At 40.1% G+C, this 22,704-nt stretch overlaps 1 protein-coding gene across 3 annotated transcripts in view; it reads left to right on the forward strand.

Moving 5' to 3' along the window:
- Positions 1-466: 466 nt before the first annotated feature.
- kdm5a (lysine demethylase 5A) overlaps positions 467-22,704 on the forward strand; it is a 37,439-nt gene continuing 15,201 nt past the window's right edge. For 2 of the 3 annotated variants that reach the window (XR_014627288.1, XM_084408307.1), the window contains exons 1-12: positions 467-1,039; positions 8,123-8,200; positions 8,274-8,396; positions 8,672-8,842; positions 8,913-9,053; positions 13,473-13,536; positions 13,621-13,715; positions 14,147-14,305; positions 16,969-17,088; positions 17,173-17,331; positions 19,879-20,060; positions 22,512-22,674. Coding sequence is in view for 2 of the 3 variants with exons in the window: in XM_084408307.1 (XP_084264433.1) it covers positions 890-1,039; positions 8,123-8,200; positions 8,274-8,396; positions 8,672-8,842; positions 8,913-9,053; positions 13,473-13,536; positions 13,621-13,715; positions 14,147-14,305; positions 16,969-17,088; positions 17,173-17,331; positions 19,879-20,060; positions 22,512-22,674 (1,605 nt within the window). In the remaining variant the exon portion in view is untranslated. The remainder of the gene's footprint in view (positions 1,040-8,122; positions 8,201-8,273; positions 8,397-8,671; positions 8,843-8,912; positions 9,054-13,472; positions 13,537-13,620; positions 13,716-14,146; positions 14,306-16,968; positions 17,089-17,172; positions 17,332-19,878; positions 20,061-22,511; positions 22,675-22,704) is intronic. The other variant, XM_084408308.1, reaches the window with a different exon arrangement.

Below are 22,704 nucleotides of genomic sequence, written 5' to 3' on the forward strand. Positions count from 1 at the left end.
ATTACACTATTAGTAAAAGTGTTTGAAGTAGTTCATTTAGTTTTGTTTCGCTTCTGCCATGTTTTGAATGTGATGCATAGCCTACAACCCCATGATTGTGTTTTTATTTTAATCAACAATTAAAAAATGACAAAAACATGGACTGTAGGCTGATTATTTATATAGATTTACTGTTGTATGTTATTAAAGTATATTAAATTGTTGTTGGTTGAGCGTTAGAAATAATGTTCTGGGATTAAGAAAACTTTCCTGGCTAACCAAAAACAAACCATAAAAAATAACGTTCTGGGAACCAAAAATTGTTAGCTGGGATACTTTTAGTAAGTGTATTTATAGTGTATAACTTTTACATATGTACTTGTTTAAATTTAGTGCATTCAGGTGTACTCGGGTGTACTTTGCGCTAACCCTCAGAGTGAAGCGGAAGTAGAGCCGTGGCGAGGTGAAAGGTAATACTTCCGGAAACACTCGAACAGCGGCTAGGCTAGCAGAAGAAGCTAACCGTGTTTGTGTGGCCGTGGGTCTGTTATTGCAGGAGTAAACCCGATCGGTCGCTCGCAGGGCTCACGGGTATGATCACTGAAGGGGAACGGGTGTGAACCGGGCAGGAATGCGCGCGGAGACGCGGTGAAGGGACCCGGAAGCGGCGGAGGCTTTTGTTCGACCCGAGGATAATAAACACTTCAGCTCCAGCATCAAGCTAACGAGTCCCGGGGCTTGTATTCTTGTGCTCCCGCAGCATCTGGAGGAAGAAAGCCTTCACAGAGATGAGGAGCTGACGGGGACAGACGCCTGAAGATCGCCTCGTCGATGTAAACACGGTCTGATGATGCGCGTGGCGTAGCGGTGTGTGTGTGTGTGTGTGTGTGTGTGTGTGTGTGTGTATCCGATGATGTCTCAGCTCGGTGAGTTCGTGGCTCCTCCGGAGTGTCCGGTGTTCGAGCCCAGCTGGCAGGACTTCAGCGACCCGTTCGGGTTCATCCACAAGATCCGAGACATCGCCGAGAACACGGGCATCTGCAAGATCAGACCCCCGACGGTAACCATAATCACACAATAATAACACAATACACAATAATAACACAATACACAATAATAACACATCAGATCACACACACAATACTGTATCATCGCCGAGAACACGGGCATCTGCAAGATCAGACCGCCGACGGTAACCATAATCACACAATAATAACACAATACACAATAATAACACAATACACAATAATAACACAATACACAGTAATAACACATCAGATCAGACACACATTACTGTATCATCAACGAGACCACGGGCATTGTAGAGGGTTGAGATTCAATACTGTAAACAAACACTATAATAACAGATCAGAAACTCATTACTGTAAACATAAACACTATAATAACAGATCAGAAACTCATTACTGTAAACATAAACACTATAATAACAGATCAGAAACTCAATACTGTAAACATAAACACTAATAACAGATCAGAAACTCAATACTGTAAACATAAATACTATAATAACAGATCAGAAACTCAATACTGTAAACACAAACACTATAATAACAGATCAGAAACTCAATACTGTAAACACAAACACTATAATAACAGATCAGAAACTCAATACTGTAAACATAAACACTATAATAACAGATCAGAAACTCAATACTGTAAACATAAACACTATAATAACAGATCAGAAACTCATTACTGTAAACATAAACACTATAATAACAGATCAGAAACTCAATACTGTAAACATAAACACTATAATAACAGATCAGAAACTCAATACTGTAAACATAAACACTATAATAACAGATCAGAAACTCAATACTGTAAACATAAACACTATAATAACAGATCAGAAACTCAATACTGTAAACATAAACACTATAATAACAGATCAGAAACTCAATACTGTAAACATAAACACTATAATAACAGATCAGAAACTCAATACTGTAAACATAAACACTATAATAACAGATCAGAAACTCAATACTGTAAACATAAACACTATAATAACAGATCAGAAACTCAATACTGTAAACATAAACACTATAATAACAGATCAGAAACTCAATACTGTAAACATAAACACTATAATAACAGATCAGAAACTCAATACTGTAAACATAAACACTATAATAACAGATCAGAAACTCAATACTGTAAACATAAACACTATAATAACAGATCAGAAACTCAATACTGTAAACATAAACACTATAATAACAGATCAGAAACTCAATACTGTAAACATAAACACTATAATAACAGATCAGAAACTCAATACTGTAAACATAAACACTATAATAACAGATCAGAAACTCAATACTGTAAACATAAACACTATAATAACAGATCAGAAACTCATTACTGTAAACATAAACACTATAATAACAGATCAGAAACTCAATACTGTAAACATAAACACTATAATAACAGATCAGAAACTCAATACTGTAAACATAAACACTATAATAACAGATCAGAAACTCAATACTGTAAACATAAACACTATAATAACAGATCAGAAACTCAATACTGTTAACTCAAACACTATAATAACAGATCAGAAACTCAATACTGTAAACATAAACACTATAATAACAGATCAGAAACTCATTACTGTAAACATAAACACTATAATAACAGATCAGGTATTCAATACTGTAAACAAACACTATAATAACAGATCAGAAACTCAATACTGTAAACATAAACACTATAATAACAGATCAGAAACTCATTACTGTAAACATAAACACTATAATAACAGATCAGAAACTCAATACTGTAAACATAAACACTATAATAACAGATCAGAAACTCATTACTGTAAACATAAACACTATAATAACAGATCAGAAACTCAATACTGTAAACATAAACACTATAATAACAGATCAGAAACTCAATACTGTAAACATAAACACTATAATAACAGATCAGAAACTCAATACTGTAAACATAAACACTATAATAACAGATCAGAAACTCATTACTGTAAACATAAACACTATAATAACAGATCAGAAACTCAATACTGTAAACATAAACACTATAATAACAGATCAGAAACTCAATACTGTAAACATAAACACTATAATAACAGATCAGAAACTCAATACTGTAAACATAAACACTATAATAACAGATCAGAAACTCAATACTGTAAACATAAACACTATAATAACAGATCAGAAACTCAATACTGTAAACATAAACACTATAATAACAGATCAGAAACTCAATACTGTAAACATAAACACTATAATAACAGATCAGAAACTCAATACTGTAAACATAAACACTATAATAACAGATCAGAAACTCAATACTGTAAACTCAAACACTATAATAACAGATCAGAAACTCAATACTGTAAACTCAAACACTATAATAACAGATCAGAAACTCAATACTGTAAACTCAAACACTATAATAACAGATCAGAAACTCATTACTGTAAACATAAACACTATAATAACAGATCAGAAACTCAATACTGTAAACTCAAACACTATAATAACAGATCAGAAACTCAATACTGTAAACATAAACACTATAATAACAGATCAGAAACTCAATACTGTAAACTCAAACACTATAATAACAGATCAGAAACTCAATACTGTAAACTCAAACACTATAATAACAGATCAGAAACTCAATACTGTAAACTCAAACACTATAATAACAGATCAGAAACTCAATACTGTAAACTCAAACACTATAATAACAGATCAGAAACTCATTACTGTAAACATAAACACTATAATAATAACAGATCAGGAACTCAATACTGTAAACATAAACACTATAATAACAGATCAGAAACTCAATTCTGTAAACATAAACACTATAATAACAGATCAGAAACTCAATACTGTAAACTCAAACACTATAATAACAGATCAGAAACTCATTACTGTAAACATAAACACTATAATAATAACAGATCAGGAACTCAATACTGTAAACATAAACACTATAATAACAGATCAGAAACTCAATACTGTAAACTCAAACACTATAATAACAGATCAGGAACTCAATACTGTAAACATAAACACTAAAATAACAGATCAGAAACTCAATACTGTAAACTCAAACACTATAATAACAGATCAGGAACTCAATACTGTAAACACAAACACTATAATAACAGATCAGAAACTCATTACTGTAAACATAAACACTATAATAATAACAGATCAGGAACTCAATACTGTAAACATAAACACTATAATAACAGATCAGAAACTCAATACTGTAAACTCAAACACTATAATAACAGATCAGGAACTCAATACTGTAAACATAAACACTATAATAACAGATCAGAAACTCAATACTGTAAACATAAACACTATAATAATAACAGATCAGGAACTCAATACTGTAAACATAAACACTATAATAACAGATCAGAAACTCAATACTGTAAACTCAAACACTATAATAACAGATCAGGAACTCAATACTGTAAACACAAACACTATAATAACAGATCAGAAACTCAATACTGTAAACATAAACACTATAATAATAACAGATCAGGAACTCAATACTGTAAACATAAACACTATAATAACAGATCAGAAACTCAATACTGTAAACTCAAACACTATAATAACAGATCAGGAACTCAATACTGGAAACACAAACACTATAATAACAGATCAGAAACTCAATACTGTAAACATAAACACTATAATAACAGATCAGGTATTCAATACTGTAAACATAAACACTATAATAACAGATCAGAAACTCAATACTGTAAACAAACACTATAATAACAGATCTGAAACTCAATACTGTAAACATAAACACTATAATAATAACAGATCAGAAACTCAATACTGTAAACAAACACTATAATAACAGATCAGAAACTCATTACTGTAAACAAACACTATAATAATAACAGATCAGAAACTCAATACTGTAAACATAAACACTATAATAACAGATCATATTCAATACTGTAAACAAACACTATAATAATAACAGATCAGAAACTCAATACTGTAAACATAAACACTATAATAACAGATCATATTCAATACTGTAAACAAACACTAATAATAACAGATCAGAAACTCAATACTGTAAACATAAACACTATAATAACAGATCAGAAACTCAATACTGTAAACAAACACTATAATAACAGATCAGAAACTCATTACTGTAAACAAACACTATAATAATAACAGATCAGAAACTCAATACTGTAAACAAACACTATAATAACAGATCATATTCAATACTGTAAACAAACACTAATAATAACAGATCAGAAACTCAATACTGTAAACATAAACACTATAATAACAGATCAGGTATTCAATACTGTAAACAAACACTATAATAACAGATCAGAAACTCATTACTGTAAACAAACACTAATAATAACAGATCAGAAACTCAATACTGTAAACATAAACACTATTATAACAGATCATATTCAATACTGTAAACAAACACTATAATAATAACAGATCAGAAACTCAATACTGTAAACATAAACACTATAATAACAGATCATATTCAATACTGTAAACAAACACTATAATAATAACAGATCAGAAACTCAATACTGTAAACATAAACACTATAATAACAGATCAGGTATTCAATACTGTAAACAAACACTATAATAACAGATCAGAAACTCATTACTGTAAACAAACACTATAATAATAACAGATCAGAAACTCAATACTGTAAACATAAACACTATAATAACAGATCATATTCAATACTGTAAACAAACACTATAATAATAACAGATCAGAAACTCAATACTGTAAACATAAACACTATAATAACAGATCAGGTATTCAATACTGTAAACAAACACTATAATAACAGATCAGAAACTCATTACTGTAAACAAACACTATAATAATAACAGATCAGAAACTCAATACTGTAAACATAAACACTATAATAACAGATCATATTCAATACTGTAAACAAACACTATTATAATAACAGATCAGAAACTCAATACTGTAAACAAACACTATAATAACAGATCAGAAACTCAATACTGTAAACATAAACACTATAATAACAGATCAGAAACTCAATACTGTAAACATAAACACTATAATAACAGATCAGAAACTCATTACTGTAAACATAAACACTATAATAACAGATCAGAAACTCAATACTGTAAACATAAACACTATAATAACAGATCAGAAACTCAATACTGTAAACATAAACACTATAATAACAGATCAGAAACTCAATACTGTAAACATAAACACTATAATAACAGATCAGAAACTCAATACTGTAAACATAAACACTATAATAACAGATCAGAAACTCATTACTGTAAACATAAACACTATAATAACAGATCAGAAACTCAATACTGTAAACATAAACACTATAATAACAGATCAGAAACTCATTACTGTAAACATAAACACTATAATAACAGATCAGAAACTCAATACTGTAAACATAAACACTATAATAACAGATCAGGAACTCAATACTGTAAACAAACACTATAATAACAGATCAGAAACTCAATACTGTAAACATAAACACTATAATAACAGATCAGAAACTCAATACTGTAAACATAAACAATGATACACTGAACAAAATGATAAACGCAACACTTGTTTTTGCCACCATTTTTCATGACCTGAACTCAAAGACTAAGACTTTTTCTATGTACACAAAACGCCTATTTCTCTCAAATATTGTTCACAAATCTGTCTAAATCTGTGTTAGTGAGCACTTCTCCTTTGCCGAGATAATCCATCCACCTCACAGGTGTGGCGTATCAAGATGCTGATTAGACTGCATGATTATTGCACAGGTGTGCCTTAGGGCTGGCCACAAAATGTGCAGTTTTACCGTCTCAGGGAAGCTCATCTGCATGCTCGTCGTCCTCATCGGGGTCTCGACCTGACTGCAGTTCATCGTCGTAACCGACTTGAGTGGGAAAATGCTCACATTCGATGGCGTCTGGCACTTTGGAGAGGTGTTCTCTTCACGGATGAATCCCGGTTTTTACTGTACAGGGCAGATGGCAGACCGTGTGGGTAACGGTTTGCTGATGTCAACGTTGTGGATCGAGTGGCCCATGGTGGTGGTGGGGTTTTGGTACAATATTTGAGAGAAATGGGCCTTTTGTGTACATAGAAAAATCAAATACATTAAATCTGTTTATTAAGAATCAGTCTTTTAATGTATAGAGTGAAGGCTTTATTTTTTTCAGCTACAGTAGGCCTTAGCATTCAAAAAAAACATTAAGCACTGTTTATTTTATTTGTCTCTTATAGTATTTGTCATATTGTTTGTAATTTTCTTTTTTGCTTATTTTTAATAACAAAGATAAAATTAAAATCATTATCTATATTGTAATTATAAAATTACATTAAAAGAATATTGAATGTATTGAAATAATATTGGTCATCCCACCCTGTTCAGAATTGTGAAAGGTTAGCGAATGTTAGCATGATTGATGATAATGTCAATGTTGCAGACATCTCTCTCTAAGGACGTACATACTGGCATGTATTTATTATTTTATTTAATAAAGGGGAGGGAATGGTCAAAAGTTTTTTATTTTTATTTTATTAATTTATAAAACAATGAATTGTAAGTTTTGTAATATTTTTCTATTAGTTTTACGGTTTTAGATCTTTCCTGTGGTATCGATTCAGTATCGGTATCAAGGTATTTTAGTCTGGTATGGTATCGAAGTCATCATTTTGGTATCGTGACAACAGTAATCTGACCACAATAATAACTCGTCATACACTCAGTACTACTCATCATACTGTGAATATAAACACTATCGGGACACCTTACGAAAACTAACCATGGTTTCATTATAGAGCAGTGGGTCTCAGAAACTCTTGATTCAGTGACAAACATGTTCACAGCATCACTACCGTAGACATTAGTGTTTATATCGCAACTGTACACTTTTATCCCAGAACTTCTGTGATGATCGAGATCCCGTGGATGTTTAAATCGAGGTCTTGATTCTTATAATGATGAATGGTGCCGCTCTGCTGTGTGTGTGATGCTGATGCTGGTTCTGGTGAGTGCGGTGACCGTGTGTGTGTTGTGTGTGTTTCAGGGCTGGCAGCCTCCCTTCGCCTGTGATGTGCGCAGCTTCCGCTTCACTCCACGCATCCAGCGGCTCAATGAGCTGGAGGTCAGTCTCATCATCTCACCGTGTGTGTGTGTGTGTGTGTGTGTGTGTTTCTCACCTGCTGTCCTGCCTTCAGGCCCTCACCAGAGTCAAGCTCAACTTCTTGGATCAGATCTCCAAGTTCTGGGAGCTTCAGGGCTGCAAGCTGCGCTTTCCTCACGTGGAGAGAAGAGTGCTGGACCTGTACCTGCTGAGCAAGGTGTGTGTGTGTGTGAGTGAGTGTGTGTGTGTGTGTGTGTGTAAATGCTGGACCTGTACCTGCTGAGCAAGGTGTGTGTGTGAGTGTGTGTGTGTGTGTGTGTGTAAATGCTGGACCTGTACCTGCTGAGCAAGGTGTGTGTGTGTGTGTGTGTGTGTGTGTGTGATTGCTTGATCTCTACCTGCTGAGCAAGGTAAACAAACTCTGTGTATGAGAGTTACACTGAAGCCACGAGCCGCTAGAGCTTGTTTATATACACTGCTGTGTGTCTCTAGCTTGTGTCAGCAGAAGGAGGTTTCGAGGTGGTGTGTAAGGAGAAGCGCTGGTCCAGGATCAGCAGTCGGATGGGTTTTCCGGCCGGGAAAGGTGTGGGATCGTTGCTGCGCTCTCACTTCGAGCGGATCCTGTATCCTTATGAGGTCTTCCAGTCCGGAGCGTCTCTGACGGTGAGTGCGACTCCTCCATGAGACAAGTGTGTGCCTCGCTCCGCTGCTGACTGTGTGTTTGTGTGTGTAGGGCGTCGTCCACAGGCTTTACCCAGAAGCCTCTGACGCTGAGGATGAAGGGATAGGAGGAACAGAGGAAGAGGCCGTAGAGGAGGATGAAGAGAAGGAGAGACGGCCGGAGAGACGTTCCCCTCGACGGCTGAAGGACGAGGTGTGTGTGATGCTGTAGGAGTATCTGATCTGGTATACTCCTTCTCAAGCTTCTCCAGTCACTGAGTGTGCTTAAGTCCTGCCACTCCAATCTTCTCCAGTCACTGAGTGTGCTTAAGTCCTGCCCCTTCAAACTTCTCCAGTCACTGAGATTGCTTAAGTCCTGCCCCTTCAAGCTTCTCCAGTCACTTAGTGTGCTTAAGTCCTGCCACTCCAAGTTTCTCCAATCACTGAGATTGCTTAAGTTCTGCCACTCCAAGCTTCTCCAGTCACTGAGATTGCTAAAGTCCTGCCACTCCAAGCTTCTCCAGTCACTGAGATTGCTTAAGTCCTGCCCCTTCAAGCTTCTCCAGTCAATGAGTGTGCTTAAGTCCTGCCCCTTCAAGCTTCTCCAGTCACTGAGTGTGCTTAAGTCCTGCCCCTTCAAGCTTCTCCAGTCACTGAGATTGCTTAAGTCCTGCCCCTTCAAGCTTCTCCAGTCACTGAGATTGCTTAAGTCCTGCCACTCCAAGCTTCTCCAGTCACTGAGTGTGCTTAAGTCCTGCCCCTTCAATCTTCTCCAGTCACTTAGTGTGCTTAAGTCCTGCCCCTTCAGGCTTCTCCAGTCACTGAGTGTGCTTAAGTCCTGCCACTCCAAGCTTCTGCAGTCACTGAGAATGCTTAAGTCCTGCCCCTTCAGGCTTCTCCAGTCACTGAGTGTGCTTAAGTCCTGCCCCTTCAGGCTTCTCCAGTCACTGAGATTGCTTAAGTCCTGCCCCTTCAGGCTTCTCCAGTCACTGAGTGTGCTTAAGTCCTGCCACTCCAAGCTTCTCCAGTCACTGAGATTGCTTAAGTCCTGCCCCTTCAGGCTTCTCCAGTCACTGAGTGTGCTTAAGTCCTGCCCCTTCAGGCTTCTCCAGTCACTGAGATTGCTTAAGTCCTGCCACTCCAAGCTTCTCCAGTCACTCTGTGCTTAAGTCCTGCCCCTTCAAGCTTCTCCAGTCACTGAGATTGCTTAAGTCCTGCCCCTTCAAGCTTCTCCAGTCACTGAGATTGCTTAAGTCCTGCCACTCCAAGCTTCTCCAGTCACTGAGTGTGCTTAAGTCCTGCCCCTTCAAGCTTCTCCAGTCTCTAGGCTTGTTCGACTTGAACCGGCGCTGCACAGACCGATCGGTGAGTGACATCAAAATACCGCGAGAGTGAATAGAGAGCAGACGGCTCCTTATGCTTTTGAATTGATCTTGCGGTACTTTGATGTCATAAACCGATCGGTCTGTGCAGCGCCGGTTCAAGTCGAACAAGCCTACTGAGATTGCTTAAGTCCTGCCCCTTCAATCTTCTCCAGTCACTGAGATTGCTTAAGTCCTGCCACTCCAAGCTTCTCCAGTCACTGAGATTGCTTAAGTCCTGCCCCTTCAGTCTTCTCCAGTCACTGAGATTGCTTAAGTCCTGCCCCTTCAATCTTCTCCAGTCACTGAGATTGCTTAAGTCCTGCCCCTTCAGTCTTCTCCAGTCACTGAGATTGCTTAACCTGTTAAGCTGCAACCCCACTTTTGAAAAATCCCAAGAAATGACATACCCAAACTGAAACAGATACAGTTCATGAACCCTTTGTACTAAAAGCACAAGTATGATCTCATTTGAAAGCTGACACCTGGCAGTTTATTGTAAATGTAGAATTAATTATTGTCATAATGACAAAAAATGTTATAAATAGCTTCAAAGTTTTGTAAAGTTATTAGAAATTATTTTTTATGAAATATCCTCATGAAAATAAAATTGAAGTTGGCACTGGAGCAATCTAGAAATGCACTACAGCTAATGCCACATGTCTAAACATTTTATGTTTAAAATCTTAAGATAATAAGTCCAAAACTCTGTATTTAGTGAAATGTTTTTCAAGACCATGTCATGTGACTTTATTTTGATTTGATGCTAAAATGCTACTGATGTTTATTGCCATCTTCTAACCATCTATCCAGTATATTTTCTTTATTGTTTTGTGGTGCAGACGATCCCCATTCAGTCTCAGTCTCCCCCTGCACACATTCACACCTCTCCAGCCTGGTTATGGCTCGAAATATGCATTTCTTTTGTCTGCATTATAGTTACTAATGACTGGCTATTCACAGGCTATTCATATGGTTTCAGTCACTAATTTCTTTTCTCAAAGTTCACCCTTACATTTTAAACTGTATCTAATGCATTTCTTGAATGAAGAAACATTTCAGTAAGCATTCAAAAAATAATAAAAATATAACTTCTAGGTGGCAGGTGCACCTAGGGCTAGCTAGCATGTTAGCTTAGCACACCATCAATACACGACAATTTATGAGATTAAAACCATGTTTGTGCTTATAAACTTACTTTATAAAGCAAATCGAGTATTTTAAATAATTTTCTGTGATCTAATTTGGCTTCAGATAAAAAATCAGACAGAAAATATACTATTGGATAGTGTTCTGCACAACGATTCTATATAGATTAGCATTACATTATAAATACAATCTATTATTATGGAAATACCTGGCATGGATTGAAAAACACAGGTAACTCAAATATCATAGCAAACATGTTTATTATCTTCAAAATGTCTGTATCTGCATGTTACAGCCATAGTTACAGCGCGATCTGTTGTTAGCTGTGTGTGTGTTCGAGGCTTCCTGGATTGTCACATGATTATGGCACTTCTTCATGTTCTAATACTGTGCACAGGGCGGCGAGGGCGCCCTCAGGCTATTGGTATGAATTGAAAACACATTAACAGAGTATGCAAACGCTCATAATGATTACATCGACGCATTTGGGTATAAATTCAATAAATATTATTCCTGTCTATAGAAATCTGATGTAAACCTATGAGAATATATCAATATTTCTCCAGATCTGCAAATTTTTTAGCTAAAAGCCCTGAAGGACGTTGTTTTGTGTATCGCTGTCATGACGACAGCACGGAGTTTTTTATGAATGAAAGCGGCTGACGCGCATAATTCATATCAAAGGTATCGACTCATTTTTTCATTTCATAACTCCTGACACAAATTAAGAAATAACTGTCGCTATAAGTTTCTCAGAATACAATAGTGGTCAAATTCTGAAACTTGAGTCTTATATCTTTTTAATGATGTATAGTTTGTCAAGGTATAACATTAAATCTGATAGTAACTTTGAACTATATATAAATAAAACCGCTTCAGTGCGCCCACGCTCTGGCAACGGTTAACAGGTTAAAGGGTACATAACATACACAGTTTCACCTAATCTCATGTTAATCTTGAGTACCTATAGAGTAGTAGTGCATCCTTCATATCTCCAAAAAGTGTTTAGTTTGATCATATTTATAAAAAGAAAAATACAGCTTTCCGATTCTCTCCGGAAAAAGCAAAGCTCCTGGAGGCTTGCCGTGGGCGGAGCTATAGTCACTGAGTGCTTAACTCCTGCCCCTTCAAACTTCCCCAGTCACTTGAGTGTGCTTAACTCCTGCCCCTTCAAGCTTCCCCAGTCACTTGAGTGTGCTTAACTCCTGCCCCTTCTAAATTCTCCAGTCACTTGAGTGTACTTAACTCCTGCCCCTTCAAACTTCTCCAGTCACTGTGTGCTTAACTCCTGCCCCTTCTAACTTCTCCACTCACTGAGTGTGCTTAACTCCTGCCCCTTCTAAATTCTCCAGTCACTTGAGTGTGCTTAACTCCTGCCCCTTCAAACTTCCCCAGTCACTTGAGTGTGCTTAACTCCTGCCCCTTCTAAATTCTCCAGTCGCTTGAGTGTACTTAACTCCTGCCCCTTCAAACTTCTCCAGTCACTGTGTGCTTAACTCCTGCCCCTTCTAACTTCTCCAGTCACTGAGTGTGCTTAACTCCTGCCCCTTCTAAATTCTCCAGTCACTTGAGTGTGCTTAACTCCTGCCCCTTCAAACTTCCCCAGTCACTTGAGTGTGCTTAACTCCTGCCCCTTCTAAATTCTCCAGTCACTTGAGTGTGCTTAACTCCTGCCCCTTCAAACTTCCCCAGTCACTTGAGTGTGCTTAACTCCTGCCCCTTCTAACTTCTCCAGTCACTTGAGTGTGCTTAACTCCTGCCCCTTCTAACTTCTCCAGTCACTTGAGTGTGCTTAACTCCTGCCCCTTCAAACTTCTCCAGTCACTTGAGTGTGCTTAAGTCCTGCCCCTTCTAACTTCTCCAGTCACTTGAGTGTGCTTAACTCCTGCCCCTTCAAACTTCTCCAGTCACTTGAGTGTGCTTAACTCCTGCCCCTTCAAACTTCTCCAGTCACTTGAGTGTGCTTAACTCCTGCCCCTTCTAAATTCTCCAGTCACTGTGTGTGCTTCCACCAAAGACTTTCTTTGACCCAGGAAAATGGGATAACTCTTTTGTCATACTGTGCTTGTGTGAATGCTGGTTTGACATCAGAGCTGACCTCTGACCCTTGTGTTGTTTCTCAGAGGGAAAACACAGAGCCCAAAGCCATACAGGTGTTCGGCGGGTGCCTGGACATCATGGCATCGGGTGAGACTTTCATTGGCTCGTTATCACAGAGAGATATCAGTGTTGGTCATCAAGCGTGTACAGACTGTGTGTGTGTGTGTCCAGATGATGATGGCTTCCTCAGGAAACAGAAGCACATGAAGGCTCAGGCATTCGCTTTTAAAATGCGTCCACGCAAGGAGGTGCTGGAGGTCAACTATGTGAGTATGAGTTATGATGCATTGGATGTTTTATTAGCTGTAATTGTGTTGCCTTGTTTCAGCAGCAGCAGTGCTTTAAGAGGAGTGAATATGCTACTGATATGACGTCTGACTCGTTTCCACAGATGGTTCTTTCAGACTATTTGTTTCAATGAACAATGATATTTATAGCATTTTATTCTCTCAAAACATGCTGATAAATCCATATGTGGGCGCTTTTTGCTGGTTGTCATGTTTATTTGGCTGAAGCATCTGCTGAATAGATGAATGTGAGTGTAATAATGGATCCTCTTGAAAGCAGCAGCAGCGCTATGGTCTCGCTGGTCAGAGCAGCTCTTCTGTGAAACATGCAGCTGCTCAGGCTTCTTCAGACTCCAGTGCTTGTGTGTGTGTGATGCTGAGCTCTCTTGTGTGTGTTTGTGTGTGTGCAGATCGACCTGTACATGTGCATGGCGTGTGGGCGGGGCGATGAGGAGGACCGCCTCCTGCTGTGTGACGGCTGTGACGACAGCTACCACACCTTCTGCCTGATCCCACCGCTGCAGGACGTGCCCAAAGGAGACTGGCGCTGCCCCAAGTGTGTGGCGGAGGTACTGCACACACACACACACATACAATGATGATGATGTGCTGACACACACAGGAGTACAGCAAGCCTCGAGAGGCGTTCGGCTTCGAGCAGGCCGTGCGCGAGTACACACACACACACACACACACACACACACAAACATACGAATACGCACACACACACACACACAGTGATGATGATGTGCTCACACACACAAAGGAGTACAGCAAGCCTCGAGAGGCGTTCGGCTTTCCGGCGTACAGACGTGTCTGCAAAAAATAAATAAATAAATAAATAAAATATTAGGTTCGCGTTCGCGTGATCTGAAAATTATCCCAATATCTGAGAGGCGCTTTCACTAAACCCCACCAGTAAGCCTACTTCAGCCAATCGGTAATAGGGTAGGGGCTGGTCTTGGGTTTTGGCCAATCAGATTGATACAGCAGTCACTCTACGTGCGAATTTGTTTTGTGTTTCCCATACACTACGATTGTGTTTCCCTCACTGGCAGCGTGAAACGCAGCCAAAGTCATGGAGTGCAACTTTATGAAGCCAGGGGAAGACACCAAACTTGTCGATAAAGGCATAAAGAATAAATGGTCTTGGATAGAGGAGGTGGGTAGAGACGAAAAGCCCTTTGGAAGCTGGTGTCAAAAACTCCGGCAACCAGGAGCCTGTTTCTGTACTTTGTGCGCAAGGAAAATATTATATGGAACTAACGGGAAAAAGTGCTGCCACGGCACGAGTTAGATCCTAGTCATCAAGCAGCTGTAGTTCGTGGCCTGATTTGAGGTCGCTCGCCAACAGGCCGTTCACATATATCGCGTCTTTTGCGCGCTCAAGTTCATTCAAATGTAGGCGCGCGCTCATAATGAAGCGACGCGCTCGTTTTTTTCCAGGCGTTTTTCGGTGGTGGAAATCCATTAACCACTAAAACTTTTTTGTCGTTGTGGAGAGCGCAGTGCATGGTTGCATAGCAACGACAGACGCCACGGGAAAATTGGACCCAATTTTACTATTAATAATAAAAGATAAGCTAAAGTGCATTGTAAATGTCAGTAATTTATCTTTTTTGACTCATTCTTTTTATAAAAATCATTTAAAGTGTGAAATATGTGAGTTTTATCTTTTTATAAAAACTTTTGTCAAAACTTTATTTGAACTTGTACATGTTAGTATAACATGTTGCAAGACACTTTTAAAATCTGGCTAGCGTTTTTAATAGTATTATTTTAATGTTTATGTAAACAAAAAGTGCATATTGATGCTTTATTTGTTAAATATTGTTCAAACTTGGTGAATTGATTTCATTGTGTAGTATTAGTACTTTTTGAACAGGATTCTGTGATAACTGTGATCATTTTTGTCACTATAATCGTGAAATGAAATGTTCATGCCATTTCATCTCTAGTTATGATCAACTAAAATCAACTTATGTGTTTTTTTTTACAGTAAAATATGCAAAGTACAATTTTCTATAAAAAAAAAATCTGATTCTGTTATTTTCTCTGACACGTGTTGTTTGTTTTGTCTGGAAGGTTACTAATGTGATTGCTTTGTCAATTAAATTAATGATTTTTCAATTACTGAATTCATTGAAATAAAATTAATTCTTTGATTTGAATATTTTTTGGCAATGCGTTGTAAATAGGTAGGTCTTAAATTTCAATCTTTTTGGTCTTAAAATGTCTTAAAAAGGTCTTAAATTTGACTTACTGAAACCTGCTACTGTAATATAGGCTTGTACTGGGTTTTTTCATCTCATGTCTGAATGATGTCCATTTATATCTATTTATCAAAATGTTCTCCTAGGGGAGCACACCCCTGGATCCCGCTTGACAATTATGTTGATCAGGGCATATATCTTGGCTTATCTCCCAGGGAAAAAAGTTCAGGCTCAGGATTTTTGCTTTTGATTTTCGCTTTTCTGACGTCATTTGTTGCGTACGTGCTTTGTACGTGCTGTTGTAAGTGCTACAACAGACATTGTAGCACACAATGGCAGAGGGAGGAGAGACGCGAGTGATTAAAAATGCTCCAACTACTTTAAAAGCCTACATCTGGGCACGTTTCGGCTTTGATGAACAACCTGGTAAGCACGACCTGCAGAAGACACGCGCTGTGTGCGCTCATGTCACGCACACATAGAATATGCAGGAGGTAATACACTAACTTGATAAACCACGTTAGCCGTGTTCACCGCGAGCTGTTAGCGCCTGGAAGAGTCTGACTGCTGTAGAGACAGTGGATGAGCTCCAACATCACCCGAATCCACAGCCAAAACTAAATAATCCACCCGCCCCAATAACTCTCTCTGATTTAAGTATCCGCACCCGATGGCCAAATTACAGTTATTCTGTGTTGTTGCGCGTGATTATAAATGGATGATCGTCACCTTCAACAGCGGATTCGGCGACACGCATCACTTTTGAAATAAAATGTAAAATTGAGGATGCGGTGCATCGTGTATAGCATTGAACTGAGTCGATGACATGATAATCGTAATCGAACCGAACCGTGAGACCAGTGTTGGTTCACACCCCTAATGATGATGATGATGTGCTGACTCACACACAGAGTGCAGCAACACACACACACACCGTGATGATGATGATGATGATGATGTGCTCACACACACACCGTGATGATGATGATGCTGATGATGATGTGCTCACACACACACAGGAGTGCAGCAAGCCTCGGGAGGCGTTCGGCTTCGAGCAGGCCGTGCGCGAGTACACACTCCAGAGCTTCGGCGAGATGGCTGACCACTTCAAGTCCGACTACTTCAACATGCCCGTTCACGTAAGAGTCGCACCTGCAGGCTTCCCAGGCTCCACAGCGGGCTCAGACTCAGTGTGTGTGTGTGTGTGTGTGTGTGTGTGTCAGATGGTGCCGACGGAGCTGGTGGAGAAGGAGTTCTGGCGTCTGGTCAGCAGCATCGAGGAGGACGTGATCGTGGAGTATGGCGCTGACATCAGCTCCAAGGACGTGGGCAGCGGATTCCCGGTGCGGGACGGCAAGAGGAAGCTCATCGGCGACGAGGACGTAAGACTTAATGTTCTCATTATCCTTTTACTTTATTACCGTTAAACATCACAGGTGTTTGTGATTGTGTTTATGTACAATATAACAATAATATTGATCTGCCTGCATTGACACCATTAAATGAGAATGAGCTGGACGATGACATCACGCTTTTTTTCGAGAGCGGCTATATATATAAATGAATAACTTTTTACAGCAGAAATGACCCATCAGTGAACGCTTCATGTTACTTGCGTAACCCTGGTTCTCTGAAGAGGGAGCTCGAGCTGTGTTTAGTTGCTGTGGGAACGCCCCTGCGTGATTGCGTCATGAAGCTCGTGTGGAATCAGTCCAGGGTGACTTCATGAGGAAATGAGATGGTCTTGACGACCCACTTGCTCATCCTCTGCTTAGATGCAGGTACCCTTTTCTAGGTGACCCGAAACAGACAAAGAGTTGAAACCTCTTGTTGAAAGGAGGTAATCCAGCAGAGAAACGTTTCTGCAGTAAATCCTGCCCCCTCCTTGGGACAATAGATTCCTGATTGGAATCTCCATCGGAGAGCCGTCGAGAAGGGACACCAGGTCCGAGAGCTACAGTCGGGCCTGCCAGAACGGGGCTACTGGTAACAGACAGGAGCTGAGCTGGATACATGAGGGAGAACCACATGGGACAGTGAGTTGTCTCTGAAGATGCAAATAGGTCGACTTGTGCTTGACCGAGTTTCTGCCGTAGGAGCTTGACCGCCTCGGGGTGAAGTCTCCATTCCCCAGGCCTCAGCCCCTGTCCCGACTGGATATCCGCTCCCTGGTTTTGATGCCCAGGGATATATACTGCCCTGAGAGACAGTCATTTCCCTTGGGCCCATGGGAGAATCTGATGAGCCAGTTTGTATAAGTGATGTGACGTCAGACCCCCTGATGGTTGATGTAAGAGATCACCGATGTGGTGTTCTGTGCGGACAAGCACATGATGGCCCCTCAGGTCTGGGAGAAAGTGTTTGGGTGCTCGAAACATCGCCATAATTTATAGCCGATTTATGTGCCAAGAAAGTAGATGGTCCTGCCACAGACCTTACGTTGAGTGACCCATCATGATCACCCCCCAACCTGTGAGGGAAGAGTCTGTGGTTAGCGTTACACAATGACAAGAAACCCCCAGCACTGGGCCTGGGCGAGGAACCAAGGTTTCTTCCACATGACTAAGGCATCGTCGCGTAACCTTGATCATGTGAAACGGATTTCCCCTCTGAGGAAGCCCCTTGGTTCTGAGCCACCACTGCAGGGGTCTCATGTACACGAGGTCAAAAGTCATTACGTTGGACGCAGCTGCCATAAGACCCAGCAGTCTTTGAAACTTTCACAGTGAGTGACTGGCCTAGTTTTACCCCATTTGTGGCTGAGCGAATCAATGCTAAATGAGCAGGGGATAGTTGTGCCTGCGTCGTTTTTAATGTTTTTAATCCCAAATTACTCCTAGAACAGGGGTCCTCTGAGCTGGAAGGAGCACACTCTCTTTGCTGTTGAGTCTTAACCCCAACTTTCTTATGTGAGACAGAATGACATCTCGATGTCGAACCGCCATCTGCTCTGACTGAGCCTGAATCAACCAGTCGTCGATATAATCCAACAGGCGAATGCCCTGGAGTCTCAGCGGAGCCAGAGCTGCATCCACGCAATCTGTGAAAGTGCGGGGTGATAAACCTAGGCCGGAGGAGCGAACGCTTCGCCCCCGTAAGCGGACCTCAGGATCTTCCTGTGATGAGGAGGGAGGGCTACAACCAGTCCTCGGACTGAATCTGTGACACGAGCTGTTTGAGTGTGAGCATTTAGAACGAAGAGGGCTTCGACTGCGACCGCCAGACCCCCTGACTGTGGAGGAGCCCAAGTGGTGGCGCTGTGTTTTTGCTGCACTCTTCTCTGCGAGGAGCTCTTATACGGCCGACACTGCTCCCGCCCAGCGGCCTCGGGGACCATAGATTGGCGAGGAGGAAACTTCTGAAACGCTGCTGCTCGTCTCTTCGCCTCCTGAAACCTCTCCACAACCGCGTTGACCGAGTAGCCAAAGAGGCCAGAAGGCGAGAGCGGAGCGTCCATTAAAACAGATCTATCTTTCATGTTGGATAGACGTTACCAGAGATGCCTGACAAACCTGTAGCGCGACGCACCTCTCGAATTGTGTCTGCGCTAACATCCTCACTCTCATCCAGGTCTCTTAGCAGTCTGAGATGCTTGCAATATAGACATTGTGTGCAAGCATGCTACAGCCCGACCTGCTGCTGATTCAGTGTCGATGCAGCTTTAAGAGGCTTGGTGGATACACTTACTTCACCAATAAAGACAATACATCTTAAGTCATTTTTGCTCGTGGTTTCACTGAATCATCGACGGTCAGCAGCAGCAAGACATTGGTCAATAAAGTGAGATTAAATGCATACAAATATTTGTTTTATTTAACATATTTACATATTTGTGTAGTTTTCTTACATTCCATTTCCATTTCACTGATTTCTCCATTTTGAGGAATACTGAATCTGTTCATGTGTTGCGTATATGAATGTGTGCGTAGGAATATGCGAACTCGGGCTGGAACCTGAACAACCTGCCGGTGCTGGAGCAGTCGGTGCTGACGCACATCAGCGGAGACATCAGCGGCATGAAGCTGCCCTGGCTGTACGTGGGCATGTGCTTCTCCTCCTTCTGCTGGCACATCGAGGACCACTGGAGCTACTCCATCAACTTCCTGCACTGGTGAGTGTGTGCGTGTGTGTGTGTGTGTGTGTGTGTCTCAAGTCTGGTCACCTTCATTTATATAGCGCTTTTAACAATAGGAATTGTTCCAAAGCAGCTTTACAGAGATAACAGGAGATTACAGTAACAGAGATTGTTTAGGCTTTACAGCAGCTTTAGAATAAAGTTATTGTCCAGATAAAGTTAGTTTTGATTTATTCACTTCGGGGCCGCTAACACGACACCATTTTAACAGAAAACTCTAAAGCTCTTGTTTTAGCGAACCTGTGAGAACGCTGATGGCGCGCACAAGCGTATTAGGAGGTCAGTCCATACAGGGCTCAAAATTAACCTTTTTACTTGGTAGCACTGGTGCTCCAAACTTCAAAAATTATGGAGCACCAGAACTACAAATTATATACAGTACAGGTCAAAAGTTTGGAAACATTACGTTTTTTTATATTTTTGAAAGAAGTCTCTAATGCTTATCAAGGCTGCGTTTATTTGATAAAAAATACAGAAAAAAACAGTAATATTGTGAAATAATATTACAACTTAAAATAATAGTTTTCTATTTGAATATACTTTAAAAAATAATTAATTCCTGTGATGCAAAGCTGAATTTCCAGCATCATTACTCCAGTCTTCAGTGTCACATGTGCCATCCAGTCTATCACATGATCCTTTAGAAATCACTCTAATATGATGATGTATTATGAGTGTTGGACACAGTTCTGCTGCCTAATATATTTGATGAATAAAAGGTTAAAAAGAACTGCATTTATTCAAAATAAAAAATATTTTCTAATAATATAAATCTTCTTTACTATCACTTTTTATCAGTTTAACACATTCTTGCTGAATAAAAGTATTGATTAATTTCAAAAAAAGAAAGGAAAAAAATTACTGACCCCAAATTTCCTGACCGGTGGATATCGCTGTTACAGAAGATTTCTATTTTTAAAACATTTGCTGCTGCTTTTTTCATCAAAGTATCCTAAAAAAAGTATCAAAGGTTATGAAAAAATATTAAGCAGCAGAACTGTTCCCAACTTTGATAATGAATCATCATTTAAAATTGTAATAATATATCACAATATTAATTTTTTTTCTGTATTTTTGATCAAATAAATGCAGACTTGATGAGCAGAAGAAACTTCTTTCAAAAACATTAAAAACAGTAATGTGTCCAGTCTTTTGACCTGTACTGTATGAACAGATTTCATTTCACTGGGGCTTCACACTTCCTGTGGCCAGGATTTGAAATGTGGTCTTCTGGCTCTATATCGTCTCACCCCGATGATATCGGCACATGATTTGTCATTTGCATACGTCATGTTAATCGCAACTCCGTTCTTTTTCCATGAGCTGCAACATGGGTTTAAATTTAGTGAAGACAAGCTCTCCTTTGGCGATGGTGTATGTATGCGGTGTTATATCTGACGTATAATTAGCTCTGCCAATAGAGCATCCTGCCGATTAAAAGCCTTAATAATGGAAGCAAGACAGCGCTCGTGTTGTTTGAAGACGTGAGAGTCGGGGCTCTCTCTCGTACTCATATACGCGCCCTGTCAAGCGCAGCAGTCGTTCTGTTCTACATCACTCCCCGATCACATAAGGCTTTGGCGGCCGTCAGAACGAACTCAAAGCAGGAAAACCCCTGGATTGGTTATGTAACTTTGGACAGAGTGATGGTCCGGCCACCGCGTATCAGCGCACATAAGGCACACACTGTGAAGTCATTTGCAAATGTTGTTTAGAGAAATGAAAACAGGTCGCACCACAGCCATTATCTGCACTCGCACAAATGCTCCCAGATATATTATTAGGTTGCTCAGATTATATTTCAGGAGCATATGCGGCCAAAATGGTTGCTATTTCGAGCCTTGCTATAGGTAGAGCTGTGGCGCTAACCGCATTATTGCAGTACCGCGCTTCTGACAAGCCAACCGCAGAGGAACGCTAGTAACCGCGATATGCACGTCTGTGTTCTGACTGTTTTCATCATGGTGATTTGCACAGAGGCTTTGCTGATTTGCACTTAAGCCCGAACAGACAGTCGCTCTCTCTCATTCACTGAGCGTGTGCGATGACCTGCGTCTGTCTTTCAGGTCAAGTCGTATATATTCGTGAAAAGGTTGCCGTGTCCAAGGAAAGCGAAATATTTGTCTTGTCATCCAAGGGGACATATCATGCTAAATCCACTTTTTTAGCCCTTAAATGCATTTTGTTGTATATTTGGAGTGTTTAGAAGTACAGAAAAGTTGAAATTAGTCTCTTCAGGGGCTTGGTTTGCATTGCTTCAGAAAACTCTTAATGTGTTCCGGCTGTTCATTTGCACAATAACAGTGTTTGGCGGCTCGAGAACGCAAACCTTGAAATAGGTTCCAAGATGTAAGGTTTGAACATTTTTGTAAAGTTGAGGTGGCCCACTAATGTGTGTGTGTGTGTGTGTGTGTGTGTGTGTTTCAGGGGCGAGCCCAAGACGTGGTACGGGGTCCCAGCACACGCCGCGGAGCAGCTGGAGACGGTCATGAAGACGGTGGCCCCGGAGCTGTTCGACTCCCAGCCGGACCTCCTGCATCAGCTCGTCACCCTGATGAACCCCAACCTCCTGATGGAGCACGGCGTCCCGGTACCTCTCCACCCGTCCCGCCCTCACAGA

Source organism: Rutilus rutilus, assembly GCF_951802725.1.
Source record: "Rutilus rutilus genome assembly, chromosome: 4".
Classification (NCBI taxonomy): Eukaryota; Metazoa; Chordata; class Actinopteri; order Cypriniformes; family Leuciscidae; genus Rutilus; species Rutilus rutilus.